Genomic DNA, 24,393 nt, shown 5'->3' on the forward strand with positions numbered 1-24,393 from the left:
CCTGCTTATTTAACCTATATGCAGAGTACATCATGAGAAACACTGAGCTGGAGGAGGCACAAGCTGGAATCAAGATTGCCGGAAGAAATATCAATAACCTCAGATATGCAAATGACACCACCCTTATGGCAGAAACTGAAGAAGAACTAAAGAGCCTCTTGATGAAAGTGAAAGAGCAGAGTGAAAAAGTTGGCTTAAAACTCAACATTCAGAAAACTAAGATCATGGCATCTGGTCCCATCACTTCATGGGAAATAGATGGGGATACAGTGGAAACAGTGTCAGACTTTATTTTTTTGGGCTCCAAAATCACTGCAGATGGTGATTGCAGCTGTGAAATTAAAAGATGCTTACTCCTTGGAAGAAAAGTTATGACCAACCTAGATAGCAGAGACATGACTTTGCCAACAAAGGTCCATCTCGTCAAGGCCGTGATTTTTCCAGTACTCATGTATAGATGTGAGAGTTGGACTATGAAGAAAGGTGAGCACCGAAGAATTGATGGTTTTGAACTGTGGTGTTGGAGAAGACTCTTGAGAGTCCCTTGGACTGCAGGGAGATCCAGCCAGTCCATCCTAATGGAGATCAGTCCTGAATATTCATTGGAAGGACTGATGCTGAAGCTGAAACTCCAGTACTTTGGCCACCTGATGTGAAGAGCTGACTCATTTGAAAAGACCCTGATTCTGGGAAGGATTGAAGGCAGGAGGAGAAGGGGACAACAGAGAATAAGATGGTTGGATGGCATCACCGACTCAATGGACATGAGTTTGGGTAAACTCCGGGAGTTTGTGATGGACAGGGAAGGCTGGCGTGCTGCAGTCCGTGGAATCGCAAAGAGTCGGACATGACTGAGCCACTGAACTGAACTGAGCATGTGCAGATACCTTATGTACATTATCTTGTTTAATCCACACTATCCTGAGAGGTAGAAATAAGTTCTTTCCTTCATTTTACAGACAAGACCCCCAAGGAATAAACAGTTTGCTTTTAGCCATTTGCGAATTCCGAATTTGATTCTAGACCTGACGTTAAAGCTTTTGTATCATATAAGCTACTAACTTTTGCCTAGGAGTTAGAAAACTCTTGTGATTAACTGTGAATTTTGTCTGGTGAGTTGCATTAACTTTTTGGCTCTTGCTTTCTTTATTTGTGAAGTGAGAGGGTTGAGCTGGATCTTTAAAGTTAATTCTGGTTGTAAAATTCTGTGATTTGTGATTTCTTTATTGAATTGAAATGGAGAGTGTATAAAGCTTCTACTAGTTCTCCTGTTTGCAGCCAGTTTGGTTTGTGAAGAATACTGTTAGCTCTGTGATTTTTTTCACACCATCATCCTGTGGTGGTACATAAAAGACATCAGTGAGAGGATGGGTTAAAAGAAGGTACATTATATCAGCTGCAGATTCACAAAAGAAAACCTATTTAAAGAGCATCTAGACATTAAGAAACATGGCAAACATGGGCTGGAGATTGTGTAGGTGGGACCTGGTAATTGTCTTCGAACACCAACGTGATTTAACCTCAAAGAGTTATCATGCCTCAGTGATTCTGTGTGTGTGTGTCTGTTTTGAGGCATTGGGGATTCTGTTAAAAGGTACAATGATGACTCAGTTTCAATTCTTCTAGGGTCTTATTTCCAATTAAGTCATAGAGAAGTGGCTGTAGGAGGGACACAATGATTATTGACATAGAGCTAATGAGATGACATGATATAAAAAAAGCATCATCTGCAATATTTTTATTCCACTTATGTAGTACCCTTTTCTCTAAAAGTGCTGTACAACTAATGTTGGGATAATAAGCCATTTTAAAATGTCAAAACACTGAAGAGTGTTGAAAGTTGAAAGTGGCTAGGAGAAATAAATACACAGAAGTAGTAGAGGCTTTAAATCACTGATGGGCACAGCAGATTAGTGATTCTTTGGCTAAATCCATTGCATTCACCTTTGATGCTCTAAATGGCTGGGAGTTTGACATGGAGGCCTTTTCCTTGGGTCATTCTAGTGCACACCAATTTACATCCTATGGTTAAGACTGAAGACCATGAATTTTCATGTCAGATAACCTATGTTTAAATCCTGATCCTACTGCTTACTAGCTGCTGGAACAAATTAACCCACGTTTTCCGAACCTCAGTTTCTTCATCAACAAAGTGGTGATAATTTATACCTCCTTTGGTGTAGGGTTGTTCAGAGGATTAAAGTAAATGAGTTAAATAGATAAAACATTTAGTTCAGTGCCTGGTACATGGTAAATGCAACATAAATGCTAGCAATTCTTATGCTCAGAATATGTCAGAATAGTGACTCTGATAAGATTATTGAGTGTACAACAGCTTCTCAGTTTCAAAAGATAAGGTGATGTGGAGTGTACAGGATCTTGTGTTCCTTCTCTGAATTGATACAGAAAAGTATTATCTGTATTTCATAGACTAGCATAAGATTTTTTAATAAGGAAGCATACAGAGACTAAACATATTACTTTAAGCACTCACATACATACCACTGGCTTTAAGAAATTAAAAAAAAAATGCAGATAGAATTGAAGATCCTTGTTCAGTTCAGATCTAAGGTTTCAGATGCCCCGGAAAGACTTCAGTGACAACAGAAAATTAGAGAAGCTTTGGGAAAACACAGTGCGGGTTGGGAAGATCCCCTGGAGGGGGTGACCCACTCCAGTGTTCCTGTCTGGAGAATTCCATGGACAGAGGAACCTGGTAGGTTGCAGTCTGTGAGGCCACAGAGTTGGACACGACTGAGCATTCAGTTCAGTTTAGTCGCTCAGTCGTGTCCGACTCTTTGTGACCCCATGGACTGCAGCATGCCAGGTCTCCCTGTCCATCACCACTCCCGCAGTTTATTCAAACTCATGTTCATTGAGTCGGTGATGCCATCCAACAATCTCATCCTCCATCGTCTGTCCCCTTTTCCTCCTGCCCTCAATTTTTCCCAGCACCAAGGTCTTCTCCAGTGAGTCAGTTCTTCACATCAGGTGGCCAGAATATTGGAGGTTTAGCTTCAGCATCAGTCCTTCCAGTGAACACCCAGGACTGATCTGCTTTAGGATGGACTGGTTGGATCTCCTTGCAATCCAAGGGACTCTCCAAGCACCACAGTTCAAAAGCATCAATTCTTCGGCGCTCAGCTTTCTTCATAGTCCCAACTCTCACATCCATACATGAGTACTGGAAAAACCATAGCCTTGACGAGATGGACCTTTGTTGGCAAAGTAAGGTCTCTACTCTTTAATATGCTGTCTAGGTTGGTCATAACTTTTCTTCCACGGAGTAAACGACTGAACATAACACACATAGCACATTGGACATACATATCTTTCTGTAGCTTGCTTTTCTCTCTCAACGTTGTTTTTGAGATTTTCTGTTGTACTTACAGCTCCATTTATTAATATTTTAACTGCCACACATTATTTCATCAAATGAATGAGTATACCATTTTAATGTATTCTCTGCCAGTGGACATTACCTATAATTTTGAATATTTCTGCATAGCTCTCACTTCACATCCCATTGCTCACCCCCAATCTCAGAGGTAACTGCTGTCCTGAACTGTGTTAATTTTTTTAGTGACTTAGAGATACATATTCTTAAACAATATATGATTTGTTTTGCATGTTTTTAATGTTTATGTAGTACAGTCTTACTGTATTATTTAGTGACTTTCTGTTTTTGTTCAACATAATTTTGAGGTTTATTCATGTTGATGTATTGTGGCAATAGTCATTTATTTTCGCTGTGTACATTATTCCACTATTTGAATATATTATGATTTATGGACATTTAGGTTGCTTCTGACTTGTTAGTATTACAGACTGTATATAATCAGCATCCTTGTACTTGTGTGCTGATTTTCTCTGAGATATATACCTACTAATAGAATGACTAGGGTATAGATAATGTATGTGCATCTTTATCTTCACTGGATATTGACAAGTAGCAATTATATTATCAGTTAATTATACATATTTTCTAATTTCTAATTTGACCCTTGAGTTTAAAATTCATTTTAAAAACTTGCAAATATATAAGATTTTTATTACCAGTTTTTAACTTAATTGCTCTCTGGTCAATTAATAATGCCTATTTCTTACTAATTCTTTGTTACCTGTTGAGACTTTTGCTTTATAACATAAGGTGTGGTCAGAATTCATCCAGGTTTTAGGCAGTTTTTATAAATATTCCACATGTGTTTGAAAGTAATTCATTATCTAATTGTTGGTTTCCCATAAATTCCGATCATTGAATCCCATAGATTCCAATGGTTTCCAGTTATTTTTGCTTTACATATTTTGAGGCTTTGTTTTTAGGTACATATAGATTAAATAAGAGTTGTTTTATATTTCTGGTAATTTTATTTTTTTTGGTGGTTATATAATGATCTTCTTTATCTCTCATAATGCTTTTTCTTCAAAGTTTACATTTCCTGAGAGTACTTTAGCTATGATTGGCTTTTTAATCATTTGTATATACTGGTGTTTTGTTTATATACTTTAAAATTTTTCTCTCATGTTAATATTTTTAGTATGTCTCTTGGAAACTCCATAATTTTCCAAGCAGGATTTTGTTTATTTAGTTTGAATTTCCTGTGTTTTAACTGTTAAATTGAAACTGTTTACATTTATTACCACTAGTGGTATATCTGAACTTATTCCTACCGCATTATTATTTGTTTTCTGTTTACCCTGCTTTTTTCCTCAGCTGTTTTTCACCTTCTTTCCTGTCCAGTATTGGTTTGAACAGTTTTTCTTTATTCCTTTTATCCTTGTTTACCCCTAAAATTGTAACATGCATTTGGCATTTCTGAGTCTTAACATTAAAATCAGTATGATTACCTGAATAATACAGGGACCATGGAAATCTTTAATTCATTGACCCTCCACCAATTTTCTAAGGGTTTGACCAGTATTTTAGTTACATTTTTTTAATCACTCAAATTAGTTTTAATTTTTACACTAACTTTCATTATTTTCTAATATCCAAGGTAATTGTGAAGTCCTTATTTAAACTTGTTCTTTTTTCTTTTTCATTTATTTTTATTAGTTGGAGGCTAATCACTTTACAGTATTGTAGTGGTTTTTGCCATACATTGACATGAATCAGCCATGGATTTACATGTGTTCCCCATCCTGAACCCCCCCTCCCACCTCCCTCCCTATCCCATCCCTCTGGGTCATCCCAGTGCACCAGCCCTGAGCACTTGTCTCATGCATCCAACCTGGACTGGTGATCTGTTTCACACTTGATAATATACATGCTTTGATGCTATTCTCTCAGATCATCCCACCCTTGCCTTCTCCCACAGAGTCCAAAAGTCTGTTCTATACATCTGCATCTGTCTCTCTTTCTGTCTTGCATATATAGGGTTATCGTGACCATCTTTCTAAATTCCATACATATGCATTAGTATACTGTATTGGTGTTTATCTTCTGGCTTACTTCAGTCTGTATAATGGGCTCCAGTTTTGTCCATCTCATTAGAACTGATTCAAATGTATTCTTTTTAACTGCTGAGTAATATTCCATTGTGTATATGTACCATAGCTTTCTTATCCACTGGTCTGCTGGTGGGCATCTATGTTGCTTCCGTGTCCTGGCTATTACAAACAGTGCTGCGATGAACACTGGGGTGCACGTGTCTCTTTCAGATCTGGTTTCCTCGGTGTGTATGCCCAGGGGTGGGATTGCTGGGTCATATGGCAGTTCTATTTCCAGTTTTTTTAGGAATCTCCACACTGTTCTGCATAGTGGCTGTACTAGTTTGCATTCCCACCAACAGTGTAAGAGGGTTCCCTTTTCTCCACACCCTCTCCAGCAATTATTGCTTGTAGACTTTTGGATAGCAGCCATCCTGACCGGCGTGTAATGGTACCTCATTGTGGTTTTGATTTGCATTTCTCTGATAATGAGTGATGTTGAGCATCTTTTCATGTGTTTGTTAGCCATCTGTATGTCTTCTTTGGAGAAATGTCTGTTTAGTTCTTTGGCCCATTTTTTGATTGGGTCATTTATTTTTCTGGAATTGAGCTGCAGGAGTTGCTTGTATATTTTTGAGATTAATCCTTTGTCTATTGCTTTGTTTGCTATTATTTTCTCCCATTCTGAGTGCTGTCTTTTCACCTTGCTTATAGTTTCCTTTGTTGTGCAAAAGCTTTTAAGTGTAATTAGGTCCCATTTGTTTCTTTTTGCTTTTATTTCCGGTATTCTGGGAGGTGGGTCATAGAGGATCCTGCTGTGATTTATGTCGGAGAGGGTTTTGCCTATGTTCTTCTCTAGGAGTTTTATAGTTTCTGGTCTTACATTTAGATCTTTAATCCATTTTGCGTTTATTTTTGTGTATGGTGTTAGAAAGTGTCCTAGTTTCATTCTTTTACAAGTGGTTGACCAGTTTTCCCAGCACCACTTGTTAAAGAGGTTGTCTTTTTTCCATTGTATATTCTTGCCTCCTTTGTCGAAGATAAGGTGTCCGTAGGTACGTGGATTAATCTGTGGGCTTTCTGTTTTGTTCCATTGATTTATATTTCTGTCTTTGTGCCACCACCATACTGTCTTGATGACTGTGGGTTTGTAGTAGAGCCTGAAGTCAGGCAGGTTGATTCCTCCAGTTCCATTCTTCTTTCTCAAGATTACTTTGGCTATTTGAGGTTTTTTGTATTTCCATACAAATTGTGAAATTATTTGTTCTAGTTCTGTGAAGAATACTGTTGGTAGCTTGATAGGGATTGCATTGAATCTATAGATTGCTTTCGGTAGTATAGTCATTTTGACAATATTGATTCTTCCAATCCACGAACATGGTATATTTCTCCACCTGTTTGTGTCTTCTTTGATTTCTTTCTTCAGTGTTCTATAGTTTTCTATGTATAGGTCTTTTGTTTCTTTAGGTAGATATACTCCTAAGTATTTTACTCTTTTTGTTGCAATGGTGAATGGTATTGTTTCCTTAATTTCTCTTTCTGTTTTCTCATTGTTAGTGTATAGGAATGCACTGGATTTCTGTGTGTTTTTATATTCTGTGTGTTTTATTATCTGTGTTATTTTATATCCTGCAACTTTACTTGTTAATTGTATATCCTGCAACTAATTCATTGATTAGCTCTAGTAATTTTCTGGTAGAGTCTTTAGGGTTTTCTATGTGTAGAGGATCATGTCATCTGCAAACAGTGAGTGTTTTACTTATTTTCCTATCTGGATTCCTTTTATTTCTTTTTCTGCTCTGATTGCTGTGGCCAAAACTTCCAAAACTATGTTGAATAGTAGTGGTGAGAGTGGGCACCCTTGTCTTGTTCCTGACTTTAGGGGAAATGCTTTCAAATTTTCACCATTGAGGATAATGTTTGCTGTGGGTTTGTCATACATAGCTTTTATTATGTTGAGGTATGTTCCTTGTATTCCTGCTTTCTGGAGAGTTTTAATCATAAATGGATGTTGAATTTTGTCAAAGGCTTTTTCTGCATCTATTGAGATAATCATATGGTTTTTATCAATTTGTTAATGAGGTGTATTACATTGATTGATTTGTGGATATTAAAGAATCCTTGCATTCCTGGGATAAAGCCCACTTGGTCATGATGTATGATCTTTTTAATATGTTGTTGGATTCTGTTTGCTAGAATTTTGTTAAGGATTTTTGCATCTGTGTTCATCAGTGATTTTGGCCTGTAGTTTTCTTTTTTTGTGGCATCTTTGTCTGGTTTTGGTATTAGGGTGATGGTGGCCTCATAGAATGAGTTTGGAAGTTTACCATCTTCTGCAGTTTTCTGGAAGAGTTTGGGTAAGATAGGTGTTCGTTCTTCTCTGAATTTTTGGTAGAATTCAGCTGTGAAACCATCTGGTCCTGGGCTTTTGTTTGCTGGAAGATTTCTGATTATAGTTTCGATTTCCATGCTTGTGATGGGTCTGTTAAGACCTTCTATTTCTTCCTGGTTCAGTTTTGGAGTTATACTTTTCTAAGAATTTGTCCATTTCTTCCAAGTTGTCCATTTTATTGCCATAGAGCTGCTGGTAGTAGTCTCTTATGATCCTTTGTATTTCAGTGTTGTCTGTTGTGATCTCTCTATTTTCATTTCTAGTTTTGTTCATTTGGTTCTTCTCCCTTTGTTTCTTAATGAGTCTGGCTACCAGTTTGTCAATTTTATTTATCTTTTCAAAAAACCAGTTTTTAGCTTTGTTGATTTTTGCTATGGTCTCTTTTGTTTCTTTTGCGTTTATTTCTGCCCTAATTTTTAAGATTTCTTTCCTTCTGCTAACCCTGGGGTTCTTCATTTCTTCCTTCTCTAGTTGCTTTAGGTGTAGAGTTAGGTTATTTATTTGACTTTTTTCTTGTTTCTTGATGTAAGCCTGTAATGCTATGAACCTTCCCCTTAGCACTGCTTTTACAGTGTCCCATAGGTTTTGGGTTGTTGTGTATTCATTTTCATTCGTTTCTATGCATATTTTGATTTCTTTTTTGATTTCTTCTATGATTTGTTGGTTATTCAGAAGCGTGTTATTTAGCCTCCATATGTTTTAATTTTTAATAGTTTTTTTCCTGCAATTGAGATCTAATCTTAATTACATTGTGGTCAGAAAAGAATGACTGGAATGATTTCAATTTTTTTGAATTCACCAAGGCTAGATTTATGGCCCAGGATGTGATCTATTTTGGAGAAGGTTCCGTGTGCACTTGAGAAAAAGGTGAAATATATTGTTTTGGGGTGAAATGTCTTATAGATATCAATTAGGTCTAGCTGGTCCATTGTGTCATTTAAAGTTTGTGTTTCCTTGTTAATTTTCTGTTTAGTTGATCTATCCATAGGTGTGAGTGGAGTATTAAAGTCTCCCACTATTATTGTGTTATTGTTAATTTCCCCTTTCATACTCATTAGCATTTGCCTTACATATTGCGGTGCTCCTATGTTGGGTGCATATATATTTATAATTGTTACATCTTCTTCTTGGATTGATCCTTTGATCATTATGTAGTGTCCTTCTTTGTCTCTCTTCATAGCCTTTATTTTTAAGTCTATTTTATCTGATATGAGTATTGTGACTCCTGCTTTCTTTTGGTCTCCATTTGCATGAAGTATTTTTCCCCAGCCCTTCACTTTCAGTCTGTATGTGTCCCTTGTTTTGAGGTGGGTCTCTTGTAGACAGCATATATAGGGGTCTTGTTTTTGTATCCATTCAGCCAGTCTTTGTCTTTTTGGTTGGGGCATTCAACCCATTTACATTTAAACTTGTTCTTTTCACTCTCTCTCTTCAGATTTTCAAAAGAAACAACCAGACGATGATTCCACTCCAAGTACAAGTAACAGCCAATCAGATTTGTTTTCCGAAGAGACCACCAGTGACAACAACAATACCTCGATAACCACGCCAACTCTTAGTCCTAGCCAGCAGCCGCTTCCGACAGAGCTGAATGTAACTTCACCAAGTAAAGAGGAGTGTAAGTGCTCAGCTCCTGTGAGGTGGTAGAGTGGCAGCCTAAGAATCATACTATGAGTTTCTTTGTTATGCCTCTCCCAGGAAAAGGCTAGCAGCTCTTTTAATTCAAGATGACGTGTTAACGTACAGGCCCAATTCAGCAAGGTAGAGAGTAAGTTTCAGCCTTACATTGAACTTAAACTTTTCTAAAAAGAGTGCCTTTTATGTTAACTGTCAAGGTACATGAGATTTTGAACCAGGCTAGGGCAGTTCTCAGACTTGGTTGTGAATTAGAATCCACTGGGGATTTTTAAAACAATTTTAATCTTCAGTACCATTCCTTGAATCTAATTTAATTGGTCTAGAGGGAGGCTCAGTAATATGTTCTTTTTAATTCTTCAGAGACTTCTTAATATGCAGGAAGGATTGAGGAACCACTGGTCTAGGGAACCTACCCTGATTTAGCAACCTTCCATTGAAGCCTGGCCTTTCTCACTAAATAGCCTTTGAATGTTTCTGGGCAGTTAACTGAGATAACACTATGTCCTGTATACATAGGATATTTGAAGGGAGGAGGAAGTAATTTCTGTTACTCTTTTTTAAGTCTTTAGTGATAGAATACTAGCATCATATATATGATGTGGAAGTCCGTTGTCCACTTAAGCTTTATAGTGCTATAGCCATTTCCTTTAGAGCACAGCTGTATTGACAGAGTTTGTTGAAAATTATAGTGATGTTAATGACGTAGCCATTTTTACCTTTTAAAAGCTTTACTTAACAGGTTGCAATTTGGTGTTTCATCTTGGAATATGGTAGGTTAGAATATTCTGTCTTCTGACTTCAGCAGAGAACAAATATTTATCTAAACCTATCATAAACCATCATACTAGGTAAAATTGAGAATATAAAAGTTAAAAAGGCCATAGTCCCTGTCCTCAAAGAACTTACTGTTTATCAGAGGAAGTTAAATATATTTCTTAAAATTAGTAGTTCTCAGCCAGGAGCTATTTTGCTTCTCCCCCTACCCCCAGTGCTGTAAACCTCTGACACTGTGTCTGAAAGCCCTCCACAGCAAGGAATTATCCAGCCTGACATGTTAGTAGTGCCAAAGTTGAGAAACCCTGATACACAGTTGTGTGCACCCGTTTTAATGGTCTTTAACACCCATGTGTTAAAGACGTCGACCGTTGAAGGAGGGTGTTGATTTACTGGTTTTAAAGACAGACACATGGAGGAAAGCTGCATGGAGTCTGCAGTGGCAAGTGACTCACTCCTTTAGGGCCATTTATGGAGGGCAAGGCTGGACAAGTAGATTATAGCCACGCCATAGTGGCTTGAGTGCTCAGTGAAGATACTTGGATGTTAAGACAGTAGTCCTGTTTTTGAGCAAAGAAAGTAATATTGCCACAGTTATTCTGAGAAATAACCTGGCAGTATTGAAAAAGGGAAGGATTATACTAGATAATATTGCATAGAGAGAATTTTTAAATTGTTGTAACCTGTTGAAAGAGGCCTAGGAGAAGGTGTAGAAATTATATAAAAAGAGAAAAATAGATGAAAGTGGTAGTGATGATATTAAGACAGTAGGCCATGTTTTATATTTAAAAATCTGTTTGGGGTTATTGAGAAGCTGGTGAAAAGCTGTGACCCCTTGTCTGAGAAGAATACACACCATCCATTTATACTCAGTTTTGAATAAAAATTTTTCTAAAGTTTACTGTGACCTTTAGGTTAAGGACTCCTTGTCTAAGGCAAGGTTGGAGCTGATCAGGATCTCATTTTATGGAACAGGATTTGATTGGATCCACACATCAGGATCAGGCCAGGATCACAACAGCTTGAGCATCCCAAGTGCTCTGAGATAACAACAGCTTTTTTTTATTGACCGTTTTTTTATGTGCAAGACGTTGTTCTATATGTTTCGTGTATTTTCTCTTTTATTCCTCATGACAGCTCACTGAGGTGTGAATACTCATTATCCCCATTCTCTAGATAAGGAAACAAGCACAAAATTATCAAGTAATTTGCTCATGGGTCCCAAGGTCTCAGCAGGTAAAGAATCCGCCTGGTTTGCAGGAGACACAGGAGACGTGGGTTTGATCCCTGAGTTGGGAAGACCCCTGGATGAGGAAATGGCGACCCACTCCAGTACTCTTGTCTGAAAAGTTCTGTGGACAGAGGAGCCTGATGGGCTACAGTCCAGAGGGTTCCAAGGAGTTGGGCATGACTGAGTGACTAAGCACACACACTGAACAAACTAGTAGAAACCAGAGCAGGATCCAAAGTTAGGCATGTGTCCTCAGAACTTATGCTTTTAATCATTGTATTCATAATGCAAAATGTAACTGCCATAGAGAGTAGAAACATTCATGTTGGCAAGCCTGGTGTGCTGCAGTCCATGGAGTCGCAAAGAGTCAGACACAACTTAGTGAATGAACAACAATATGTTGGTAAGATCAGCTCTTTCTCTGTAATTAAGGTTATGTGGAAACTCACAGGGTAACCAAAAGTTACTTGATTAATTCATCATGAAAAGTCCTTATAACAGGGATTGGAAATAAAAACAGTATATCCATGTGACTATATGATTAAAACATTTTCTCTGGAGTCAGATCTTTATGGGAAGCAGATCCATAAAAAGGATTTATGTGACAAATAGCAAAGTATGGACTCAGAGCAAGTGGGGTTAGATGAAGCAAAATTTTAATTGAGTGAGCCTAATTGTCAGGTGACTCAGAAGACATACAGGGAAGGTCTTGTGTTCAGCACAAGATTCCATCTTCATACCCTTTCCCCTGCCCTGTGCCTGGGCTTAGAGCTGCCCTGAGCTCTTGAGCCCCTAGGACACAGCACTTCCTGTGTTTCTATAACTTGCCATTCTAGGTTGCTGTAGACTGTCACGTTTTTTCTTTTGATATACATAAATACTTTAAGTCTGATTAAGGATGTGTGGCTCTGTCAGGTTGGCTAAAAAGTTCGTTTAGATTTTTTTGTCAGATGTTAATGGAAAAACATGAGTGAACCTTATGGCCAACCCAAAATGAGTTTCGGATCCATTCTCTTTCTGGAGACATCACTGCTTTAGCTGTTTAAGCAAAACTCTCAGAAGCTAACCTCATTTCCCAGTTCTTGTTGGGCTCATTATTGTAAATCTTGGCCTTTCAAAGACCTAGAGAAAGGAGATTTGCTAATCTGAGATATTGTGATGACTTAAGTGTTCAACTAGGCAGTCTGAATTGGAGCTCGGGAGCGAGAAGTCAAGGTTGGCTTCATCCACATGCAGGGGATAGGTGAAGCCTTAGGAGTTCAGTGAGATTGCCAAGAGTGAGAAGAAAGAAAAGCAGTAAGGCTAGAACTTTGACAGAAACCAGAACAGAGTAAGCAATTGAAGAAGTCAGAGAGGAGGTGAATAATAGTGGGCAAGCTACCAACTTCAGTATTCTGTCCTAGAGAATTCCATGGACTGTATAGTCCATGGGGTCACAAAGAGTCGGACACGACTGAGTGACTTTCACTTTCAAGGTCATAAAAGCCAAGGAACAAATTTCATTGTATGGTATGGGCTTTGTTAATAATAATGAAAATGTTCACTCATATTTATGAAGTGTTTGACTATCTTCTAAGTTCTTTACATATAATTCTCAGAATACCCTATAAGGTAGGTGCTTTTATTAACCCTATTTTTACAGATGAGGCAGTTGCATAGAATGGTTCAGTAACTTCTACCTGAAGTTTAGAGCTCTTGCTTCCCGGTGTAGCTTATGCTCCAACCCACTGATTTGGCTCCAGAGTCTGTGAAACTTTCAAGGCCTGTGCCTTTGAAACTGTGCACCTCAGACTGGGACTTGAATGCACATGCCCGGACTTGAACCCAGCCAAAACCCTGATTGGGATTTGAACCCACGGTCTTTTACTTAGAATCACTCACTTGGCGTCTGGACTTAACTGAGGCTCAGGTTCTTTGTGTCTCAGTGCAGAAGGAATTCAGCAAGAGACAGAGTGATAGACAAGAAGTAGGTTTATTAATATAGGATGCTTGTGAGAGAGATGCAGGCAGACAGGTGAGGGAGCTCTGCCTCGAAGGTTAAGTAGGCTACAATAATATAGTCAAGGGAAAGTGAGGGAGGGGGAAAAAAACTGCCTTCTTTGAGTAGAGTCAGTCTTGTATCACTTGCTCCTCCTTCATATTGGGCATGAGAGTGTCTGACCCTGTGAGGTCAAACTAGGATTATCATGATGCTTACTCAGATCAATAGGAGTTGAAGCATTTTTCTTCTACATCATGACCTGGTGCATATCTCGTGCTTTTATGTTTAGCTTTATAGTTAAGCAAGCCTGCTTTGTTCCACGATGTTCTTTATGATAACTTTCTTGAGTGATCATTAACTCACAGTGGTTTCCCTAGGTTTCCCTCTCTACATGTAGTCCCCTGCTGGGACCCCTGCAGCTCCCTGTATAACTATCCTATTCTGTCCCTATCACTTTCAACAACCATAGCATATTGCCTCAACATTGTGAAGATGCTGCAGGAAGCTGTAAATTGATAAGAAATATTCAGTTTGGTGATGGTATGATTGGTTATCTAATAAACTCTTTAATAAACTATTTCAGTGGTTTCATTTAGCAGTCTTTGCTAAATGACACTTGGTTAAGTGCTGGGTACTGAAATGAGTAAGATTAAGGTCTCTGTCCACCAAGAGGTCACTGTTTGAAATATATATGCCTCTTCTTGAGATTCTGACTTGTTCTCCTAGACAGGTGCATAAGAATTTTAGAGTAAGAGAGAGGCAGTAGCAGAAATAGTGGTTAAGAGGCATGTCATTTGCAAAAGCTTTCTCACGTGGGTCTTGCCATCTCACCTAGGTTGAAAACTGTGCTAAAGTGAGGAGATGTGTTCCTGGTTTGTGGATGGCGGCTGTGGGGATAAGAAAAGAAAGGTTTGTTAAAGCTCTCAGGGCAGATGCATTGTAAGTCAACAGGAGATAATTAAAATGATTGCCAAGTACATTGAGGACTCAGGTGACAGTAGACAGCCTGATCCATTGACACCTTGCATAGTTCTTCAACTGTGATGTACTTAGGTGGAAGAAGAGGCATCAGGGGATTACGTATATTAATCTTTTAGTATTCTTAAGAGATCAGAATTCCATCTGTTGACCCTTAGCTTCCCCAAAGTTATGGAGAAGTAAGGTGTGGGAGTTGCTGGAAAATGGGTTTGGAATTCCAAATCCAAGTACAGCCTAATTTGTAAACTGTGCAGTAGTTATGGATCTGTTGTTACTGTGTAGGACCAGAAGTGTGTCTTCTTTCCTAATGATCAAGAGAATGAGTATTGCTTACATCTACTTTCTGCTTCTCACTGTTATATGAACATAACAGGTGGCAAGAGTCTGGGTATGTTAATACAGTTTTTAAAAGACTGCAGATAAGATGAGAACTATTGGTTAAGAGTGTATAAAGTAGAGAACAGGGCAGATTTTCATCTAAAAGAATTTGTTAAAACTCCTTGACTGAAGGTCAAATAAAACAGGTGTCCAAAAGCTCCAGGTGATATTTTTTGTCAGCACACGCATCTCTTCCTACCCCATCTTATGTGTGTCTGCAGAAGATTCCATGGACCTTTAGCCATTAGGAACATTTTCAAAACACAGTAAAAACAAAATGCTAACATTGACCAAAAGGACTTGTCATAATATTTAAACACTGTAAAAATGGTAACAGGTATCACCAGAGTGATAGGCACTGTTCCAGATACTTGTTTGTATTGACCTGCCTCCTGTTCATAATACCCTGTAAGGTGGGTACTGTGACCGTATCTATTTTGCAAACGTGGAGATGGAGGCCCTGGATGGTTCTGTATCTCTCGCCCAAGGTCCCAGAGCAGCCCGGCTTGCCAGCTGCCGCGGAGTAGCTGCCTGTCTGTGTGATGATTTGTAGTGTAAAGGACTGCAGAGCACAGTGTTGCACACTTAAAAAGAATAAAATCACGTATATTTCATAATGCTTTTGCTACTACCTAATTATTTTTCTGCCAATTTCCAGGTTTTCCATTGAGGTGCTAAATTGTGGTTTGTACTTTGTTTCTTGAGCCAGCTTTTGAAGAAAGAGAAGATAATGTCAGGTTGTGCGTGGAACACTGGAGCTAGTTGTTAAAGCCGTCAGGGTGGATGCATGGTAGGAAGTTCTGCTCTCTAGAGGATACTGTTAACGTCCGCAACCCCCTGCTGCCCCTTCCTCCACTGTTCTTCTCCTAGGTGGGTCACAGGTGAAGGTGTTAATGGATCGGGCTGTCTGCTCTCACCTGGGTCTTCACTGTGCTTGACAGTCACTTTCATTCTCTTATCTTGACTTACAATGCATCTGCCCTAACAGCCTTAAGCAAGATAGGCAGCTGACTGGTCTCCTCAAGTGAGAGTCTTATAAGATTGGATTTAAAAGATTTTTTAAGACATTTTTCTCTATTTCTCCTATAAGTTAGGTTTTCTGTTGTTATTCTCCTAAAAGGCCTGGACATCCCTACTTGTGACCTGTTGGTGAGCCTTACGATGTATATACCTATTTAGTTAGGGTTTGTGGGGGTTTTTGTTTGGAGGAAGCGGAGGTTGGCCAGCCCCACTGCATAGTGGACAGAAGTTAGGTGTTGGTAGAGAGCTGGTTTGTCTGTTTCTTTCTAGGCAGGAGAGGAAGAGAACTGACACCTGCTACTAGGGAAGGGTAATTGCAAGAAATGGACTTGTTTTTGAATATTCTGACATTCTAATCTAACACAGAGGGCCTTCCTCATACAGAACACTTTCTGAACTCTGTAGAGGCTCATACTAAGAGATAAACAGCAACCCATACACACAAAAAGCGATAGTTTATAAGAGAAGTTGGCAAACTATAACCCACAGGCCAAATTGGCCCATCACCTGTTTTTGTATGTTCCACGAGCTAAGAGTGATTTTAAATGAAAAAGATCAAGAGAACAGTAATTTTACAACATGTGAAAATTATATGAAATTCAAATTTTGATGTTCATAAATACATTTTTAATGGAACACAGCCATGCTCATTCATGTATGTATTGCCTATTGCTGCTTCTGCTTTTAACAGCAGAATTGGGTGGTTACTACAGAGACCCAGTGGTCCCTTGCAGAGAAAGTTCATCAACCCCTGTTTTACAGAGCCCTTTGACAAACATTTCTTTCTGGGACTGTGTGACAGTGTGCAACATAAGCAGGGAATATAGTCTCCTCCTCATTCTCCAGATGAGGAAAAGATTTGAATGGTGACCTGCCTTGACTCACATGACAGGGCTGGCAGTCAGCTCGGGGCCTTTTAAATTATCCATAATGCTGAAGTGTTTTTTCCCCTGTTTTTCTCTACTACATATTAATACACACAAGAGATGATTTTGCTGTAACCAAAAGAAAATATACAGAAAAAGTGAGAACTGTACTAACTGGAATGTTAGTGAAGACTTCTAATGAATAAAGCCTCATTTCCAAGTGCTGGCTGGATTTTCCTTTAATATAACAGTGATTCCCAAAATAGAAACTTGAGAGCATTCTTTATCTATGGGTAAATTAATTTGGTTAAACAAAGAGATTTCTGTTGTTTCCTTGGAAACTGGTTCCTGGTCATAGCCTAGCTTTCCCCAGGCATTTAAAAAATAAAATGGTGGTGCATTTTAACAGATTTCCTTGCTAAACTGCCTTTGGGTCTTTGAACGTGCATAGAGCTTCATTGGCTGCTAGTCTTGATTCCTGTCTGACAAAGCAGTCCCTTGGAAAATTAATATCATTGCCACGGAGTGGTTGAACTTTTGTCTGTTTTTACCAATTAAATTTCTAATTATCGCTAAGTAAAGCTAGTTTTCTCTTTTCAGACTGTGCCTACTTGAAGACCAGACAGTGTGCAAAACCAGCTGACTTATTCTAGTAGAACATTTAGAAAATATTACCTATTAAAAAATATTTTATGACTTCCTGCTGGGCTGGTTTTAAGTGAAATATGGTGAGGAGATTTATTTACAGTTCTCTCTGTATGTGTCTTTCCCTTCCCTTTTCTCTAATGAAGCTTGGAGCATCAGGCCATTTATCAGAGATAATTATACAACAGATGGAGCTTTTCTGATATATAATAGTCTCAAAGTGGGAAATTCTTTCCCATAATGAAGAATGCCGAAAATTTAAATGTCTCTTTTGATTTTAATTTAAAGGTATTTTTTTCCAGTGCATTTATTTATCTTGAAGCTGATTCTATAAAGCATGCTGTTTTTATTAGGGCTGTGTTCTAAAAAGATTGATACTGTGCCGTACAGTATGATAATGTACAGTTACATGCTGTATTGAATTGAATGGTTGTAATTCACTAGGAATCAATGTATGGGGTCATTAAGTGAATCCTGGTCAAAATGCAGAAAGACTTGAACAGTTTAGCAGTGTTTTCTTATGGATATTGTTTCTATCCCACAATGTTAGCTGGATCAGAACTTGTTCAGGCACTTTAGTGTCATCTGGCTGTTTTTGTAGTCTAAAAATAAGAGTCAAAGCAAAACCATGACTTTTGACTTGCTTATTTGCTGGCCACTTTGCTGTCTTCTTAAGTTTTAATTTTATTTTTTAAATGTACGAGTAAAGCAAAGACAGGTTTATGTAGAATAGAAGGTGAAAATACTCTTTTAATACTTTGACTTCTTCTCCCCGCCTCACATTCCCACTCTTTGAAGAGTTTATTTATTTACACTGTGTATTTATTTTGGATTATATATTATTTTTATATGCAGTTGTATACATGTGTACATAAATACAAGGTTTTCTTTATACAAATGAGAACATACTATACATATTGTTTTGTAACTTTCTTTCTTACTTAACAATATATTAGAGATCTTTCCAGGTCAGCCCAGTTCTTTTCAAACTGCTGTGTAGTATTCTCTATTATTATTATTATTTTCTCTTTTCAGACTATTTCTGATATTTTACTGTTATAAACCAGGTGATGCAAGGTTTCTTGTAGATACTATTTATCAGGTTAAGAAACTTATATATAGTGTGCTAATTTTTTTAACTCAAAAATATTGAATTTTATAAAATGCTTTTTCAGCATCTATTAAGATGAAAATATAGATTTCTCCTTTAATATGTAATCCCTCAATTTAATAAACTTCCAGTGTTAAACCACCTTTGCATTCCCTGGATAAACTCTCTTAGTTCTTTCAGTACTGATGAATTCAAAATGCTAATTTTATTTTCGATTTTGAAATTTTTAATGGGTTAATTTTGTGTTTGTGCGCTTATATATGGTGGGCATGCTGCTTTTGTCTAGTTTAGGTGTCAGTTGCATTAATCTCACAGAAAGCGTTTCATCTGTTCCCATGCCCTAGCACAAGCTTTTTGTCTTAAGTTCCGACATTATGTATCTATTCTTTGAAAACTTAAAGAACTTATTCATAAAACTGATTGGCTTGATAGGTGATATTGGACTATGTATATTTCAGACCTCATTTAAAAGTCAGTTTTGGCAGTATTATTATAAAAATACCTATTTCCTTTAAGTTTTTAAATTTATTGGAGGGAAATTATACATGTTGTTCTTATTTTTTAAATTTCTTCTGTTAAAGGTGCTCTTAACTTTAGGTATTCGCAATTTAAATCTTTTTCTTAATTGCACTCATGCTGTTTATATTTCCTAATGTGTCTTTGTTTGTGATCCTCTAGTGTTAGCTCAGTGGAGAAATATTAAAGATCTCGGAAGTTGTCATTGCCACCATTGTGTTTTCATAGGATTATAGCCATAGTCTTTATTTTTTTAATATTTATTTTTTTCTTTGGTTGCACTAGGTCTTAATTTCAGCATGTGGCATCTAGTTCTCTGACCAGGGATTGAACTCAGGGCCCCTGCTTTGGGAGCAGAGTCTTAACCATGGACCACCAGGGAAATCCCAGCCATAATCTTTAGACTGTTCTTGCTTCTAATCTTGTCCTAGTCCATAAACTTGTCAGATGAATCTCCCATTGACATTATGTTAAATAAAAAAGGGAATTATTTCACTGACTCATCACTGCCTAAATTTGATCATCCAGATTCTTAATCTTGTATCAGAAATCCTTCCCCCATATAATCTGGAACCTCATTGTATTTGACCTCCCTGCCTTTCCCAGTGCTGATACTTAGCTCTGAACTGAAACCAGTTTCTTGTCCCCCAAAGACTCCATGGCAGCATATATTACTGTGTTTATCTGTGCTTTTGGAAGCCTACCTCAGAATCTTTTCATCCACACTTGCTTCCTCCAAGGAATCCCTAACTTCTTCCCTTAACATCTTAATGACGGTATTATTGTGTTGGTCACCTCATTGACATGAGAATGTCATCTCTCTGTACCAGTTTAGAGGCTAAACTCAAAATTAGCAGAGACTTGATTTTATTCTGCTTTGCTCTTCCCCATAACACCCAGCTAGGCAATATTCAGTAAATGATTTAAATATTTAGAAAAGTTTATTAGTTTTTTATACTTTTGAGAACATTCATGTGCTCATGTGTTTCGATACACTAAAGAGGGGCTTCGCACTGCCTGAACCGGATTTTCAGCAGCTACGTAATACTCTTTTTTATTATTTTCTGTGCCATTCAGTAACCTCAAGATGAAGTAACTCAGGAAGGCAGTTTTCCTCCCTAATTTTGAAATTTGGTTGTCTTGTTGTGGTGAAAGTTCATCTCCTTTAACAGAGCTTTTAGAATAATGAGACTTGTCTTTTTTGTTGTTTTAACTGTGCAAATGGCCACCTGCTTGTTGTGAAATAGCAAGTTTTGCTGATAGGTATTTCTTTTATCACCTGAATTTCCCCCTTCAGACTTCCGCTTTGCAAGAGAGACTAGCACACTTTAAGCACCCATTTTTCAAGGATTCCTTAAGAAGCCCACAAATCAGAAAGGTCAGTTTCCCATGAAGGTTTCCTCAGGCACTTAATGAGGTTATACAGTTATTGATATTCACACTGCATTTTGAAGTAGCATCATCTCTGCCCCCTCTCTGCAAATGCAGATTTTTTAATGTTCTTGTTAAATGAAATGCTCTGTACGTGGCCGTGGAAGTAAAGGTCACCGTGAACGACCACACTTCACACGGCTTCAGCCCTTTGCGGCTGTCGTACTGTTTTGTGTAGGTACAGGTGATACGTGACACTGTGCTGACTTTAAGTTAAATTGAAGTTTTATTATGACAGACGTGTTTGGCTGGGAAAAAATATCATATCATTATAGGGGCATCTATCTGCGTGTTATTTTAAACTTACGTGAATAGATTTTGATGGTGTTTGTGAACTCTGAAAATTCAGAGTTGCCCATGCCAAAAAATGGCTACATATAACTTTACATTTTGTGTTCATATGTTACTTCATAAAACATTTCACTTGTTGATCTGTCAAAAGGGTAATTCTTTAGATTTAATAAACAATAGGATGCCATGTTGGTAAGGAATTTTTAAAATTTCAAAATACCAGTATAAGCACTTCTTTACATAATTCAAATTATGACATTTTCAACTATTGTTTGCAAAGAAAGGTCCTATTAGTAAGACCTGCTAGTGTTTATTTCTACAAAACAAGGAGGTTTGACTAAGGTTCCTTTTGATCATTGTCACTTTGATCATTGTCACATTTGCCGTCTGGAGAACAGCTACTTATAGGAGAGACTCAGCACCAGTCAGGGAAGAGGGGTACCTGTATTCAAGATTCTTTTTGCTGCCCATGGGACAATACCTGTGGCCTAAATAGACGTATTTTTCTATTTTTTCTGAAGTATCTTATGGAGAACATGCACAAGTCACTTTTCTGAGGATGGCAGTGCATTCTTTCATTTGCAGACACAGGACAAGATTGATGAAAACACTCTCGGTAGCTAAATTATGTCAAAAAACTAAAAGCTCTTGTAATGCTGAGTGGTTTCTTCATTAATGTTGTTATGAGATTCATGCTCATGTTGATGGTATAATGCAAATGTAGAAATCTGAGTTGGGCCTTAGTTAAGCCTGTAAATAGTCAGAATTGAAGTCTAAATTGGAGAAGTGACAGCTCCTGATTTCATATCCATATTAAGTATGCTTTGTCACAGACAGAAACAAAAGTGTCTAAAAATAGAACTGACTTCATTCACCAGGTGATATTTTGACCTCTCAAAAAAGGATTCTTTCTAGTTTTGAACCTCGAGATGGTGGTGTCTTAAGAATTTCAGTGTTCATTTCTGTTGGACCTTATCACAGTTTATTGTGATGTTTACCACAGAGTATTGGTGGTGAGTGTGTGTCAGTATCCTAATACATGGGATGCTCTTTCTTGGTTATAAGGGCTCTAGGTAAGAGATCACATCTGAAAACTGAAATCAAACAGATTTAACTGGCTTGCTCAGAATCCTTTGAGTTACATGAAACATGGTTTTACTCTTCCTACATAAGTAGCAGAAATAGAATGTCCTGGGTTGAAGTTATAATTGTAGAGTTTATTCCACTATTCTTTGCCTTCATGGATTCATGGGTCCGGAGACTCAGTAATGTTAAGATGTTGTTTCAAAATAAAGATTCAGTATAATCCCAGCAGTCTGCTTCCTCTGTGTGTGTGTGTGTGTGTGTGTGTAGCCAAATTGACAAACTGATTCTAAAATTTCTGTGGAACTGCAGAGGACCTGGAGTAGCCTCTAGGGCTGGCGGTTTTATAACTTGACAATGTAGTGCCAAATTTAAATATTAATGCTTTGTTGAGAATAGGCAAACTTTTGACTGTTATTTGTACTAGTGCATTGATTGGTCTCTATAAGACTAGAGTAAGTCAGTTGGCATGTGAACAAAGTGTGGAGAACTTGGAAATTATATTAACCCATTTTGTTCTATACCAGTGGTTCTCAAAGTGTGGTCCAAGGACCTGTAGAGGTACCCAGGACCCATTAATGAGGTCCACGAGACCCTTCCCTTTCCAAGTATATATCTGTGTGAGGGCGGTGCTGCTTCATATGTTTCAGATGAGTGATGCATTGTAACAGATTGAATGCAAATATGAAAACCTAGGTTTCTTCCTTTAAGCAAGGCTGCTCTCATTTTTTAGAAATACATAGTTATTTTTCATAAAAACATGTTTTATGTTGACGTGTAATTATTTTGTGAATTTTAAATGAAAATTTACATTTTTTTTTCAGTTTAATTTCAAATAAGGTAAGCATCAATAGCTATAACCCACGTAAACAAAAGGTCTTTCATGTTTTAAGTATAAAAAGGTCCTAAGATGCAGATGTTTGAGAACTACCATGTTAGATTAAAGCATGTAAATATGGTGAAAGTCAACTGTTTATTAATGGTTCAGTTTCCCTTCTGAATAGCTATGTATGTGTGATAATTGATTTTGGCCTGAATCATTTGTATTCAATAGTGAAAAACATATTGAACAGCTAATATGCTAGAGTATCAAGATGCATAAAACTTTGCCACTTAAAAAGAGGTCATGCCATTAAGCCCATTGCTGGGGTCAAAAGAGCATTTCTTGACCCACATGAAATGAGAACATATCCCACGGCTCCCATAGGGATGTCCATGCAGGCTCCTGTATGAGTGTCTGAGTGCTGTGCAAATGCAAAGTATTCCTGATTTCATTTTTCTTGTTCCCTGGGGAAGGTGATGTGGGAGAGTTTTAAATTTTATTTCTATTGTGCAAATAGGCTAATAAGCACACTCACAATAACACATATACACACAATATTTGCAGAGCTGCCCAGCTACAATTATTTAGGAGAGTGGGGGTGGAATGATAATGAAATTTTGTTGAGAGGCCTTTTATGAACAGAACAGGGAGCTACCAACAGCAGCTTCTTACCCACTTTGGAAATCCCCTGCTCATGAATGTCTAAATCAGATCCAAGTGGTATGAGAGATCACGCAGTGAGTTAGAACTTCTGAGAGATTAACACTTAGATTCTATAACAAGTTTCGTAAATGTTTTAATTTGGAAATTTCTTTTGGAGAAGTGGGAGGGCTATTATCTGGGCTGAGGATTTTCTGTAAATTTAGATTCCCACTTGTTGTATCTTTATGTATCCTTGTTTTTAATCGATGGTGGTTTTCAAACTCGATTATGTAGACAGATTAGGTGTGTCCTTTCTGATTAAAACAGTTCAAAAATTGCCAGTTTAGGGTAAAGTGGGGTAGGGTTTTCTTTTCTGAAGAGATGGCTTATTTTCTTGTGCATCTTGATCTATCCCTAATATTCATGTTTTACCGTTTTACTCTTTTAAGTCTCCATATGTATTTTGAAGGCTTTTATAAAAGAAATGTTTTATTGCTGAAGGAATATACATTCTTTGGATATTTTTAAAAGAGTTCTGCATTCTTAGTATGGCCACATCAGAAGACAGTGTTGAGTTTATTTCACTATCTCCATTGCATAGATTTTTTTTTTTTTTAAGTGGCTCATCAGAAAACACTCCATAAGATATGAATCTCTAGAGTGGGGAGAGAATTATAGCTCTTGAATTCTGTTGTCTGAAATCACCTTTTGAATAGCAAGCCTGGGAAAGTGAGATGTTGCAAAGGTAAACAATGTCCAGATTATGACAGAATGGAATTGACAAGCTGGTTAAAAAAAGGATGATGCATTTCTAATTAGCCCACACTGCCTTTAGTTAGAAATTAATTAGATACTGTTATGTAAATGTCATGTTAATTAAGCAAGAATATTGAAGTGTTATAAATCTACAAAAAGAATGGCTATTTTTGTGTTTTAATGTTTTGCAGTTACCATGAAAGAGCTGATAGTAGAATATTTGATTATAGAGCTTCTGGCAATTTTTAGCTGACTGACTCCTTGACAGACCATTTTTCCTAATTGATGTGGTTTAGCATGTGGTATAAGTGCAGCTAGTGAGGACTAGTGGAATCAGGAGCCAAAAATAACCACTCATCACAGCTGTTTTAATAAGACCTTTCTTGAAAATTGTTGATCTCTGTTCA

General features: G+C 37.6%; 1 protein-coding gene across 2 annotated transcripts in view; it reads left to right on the forward strand.

The window, feature by feature from the left end:
- The window catches only part of ZFAND3 (zinc finger AN1-type containing 3), a 311,146-nt gene that overhangs the window by 227,716 nt on the left and 59,037 nt on the right, over positions 1-24,393 (forward strand). For both annotated transcript variants that reach the window (XM_043450580.1, XM_043450581.1), the window contains exon 3: positions 9,258-9,440. In XM_043450580.1, coding sequence (XP_043306515.1) covers positions 9,258-9,440 — 183 coding nt within the window. The remainder of the gene's footprint in view (positions 1-9,257; positions 9,441-24,393) is intronic.

Source organism: Cervus canadensis, chromosome 28, assembly GCF_019320065.1.
Source record: "Cervus canadensis isolate Bull #8, Minnesota chromosome 28, ASM1932006v1, whole genome shotgun sequence".
Lineage (NCBI taxonomy): Eukaryota > Metazoa > Chordata > Mammalia > Artiodactyla > Cervidae > Cervus > Cervus canadensis.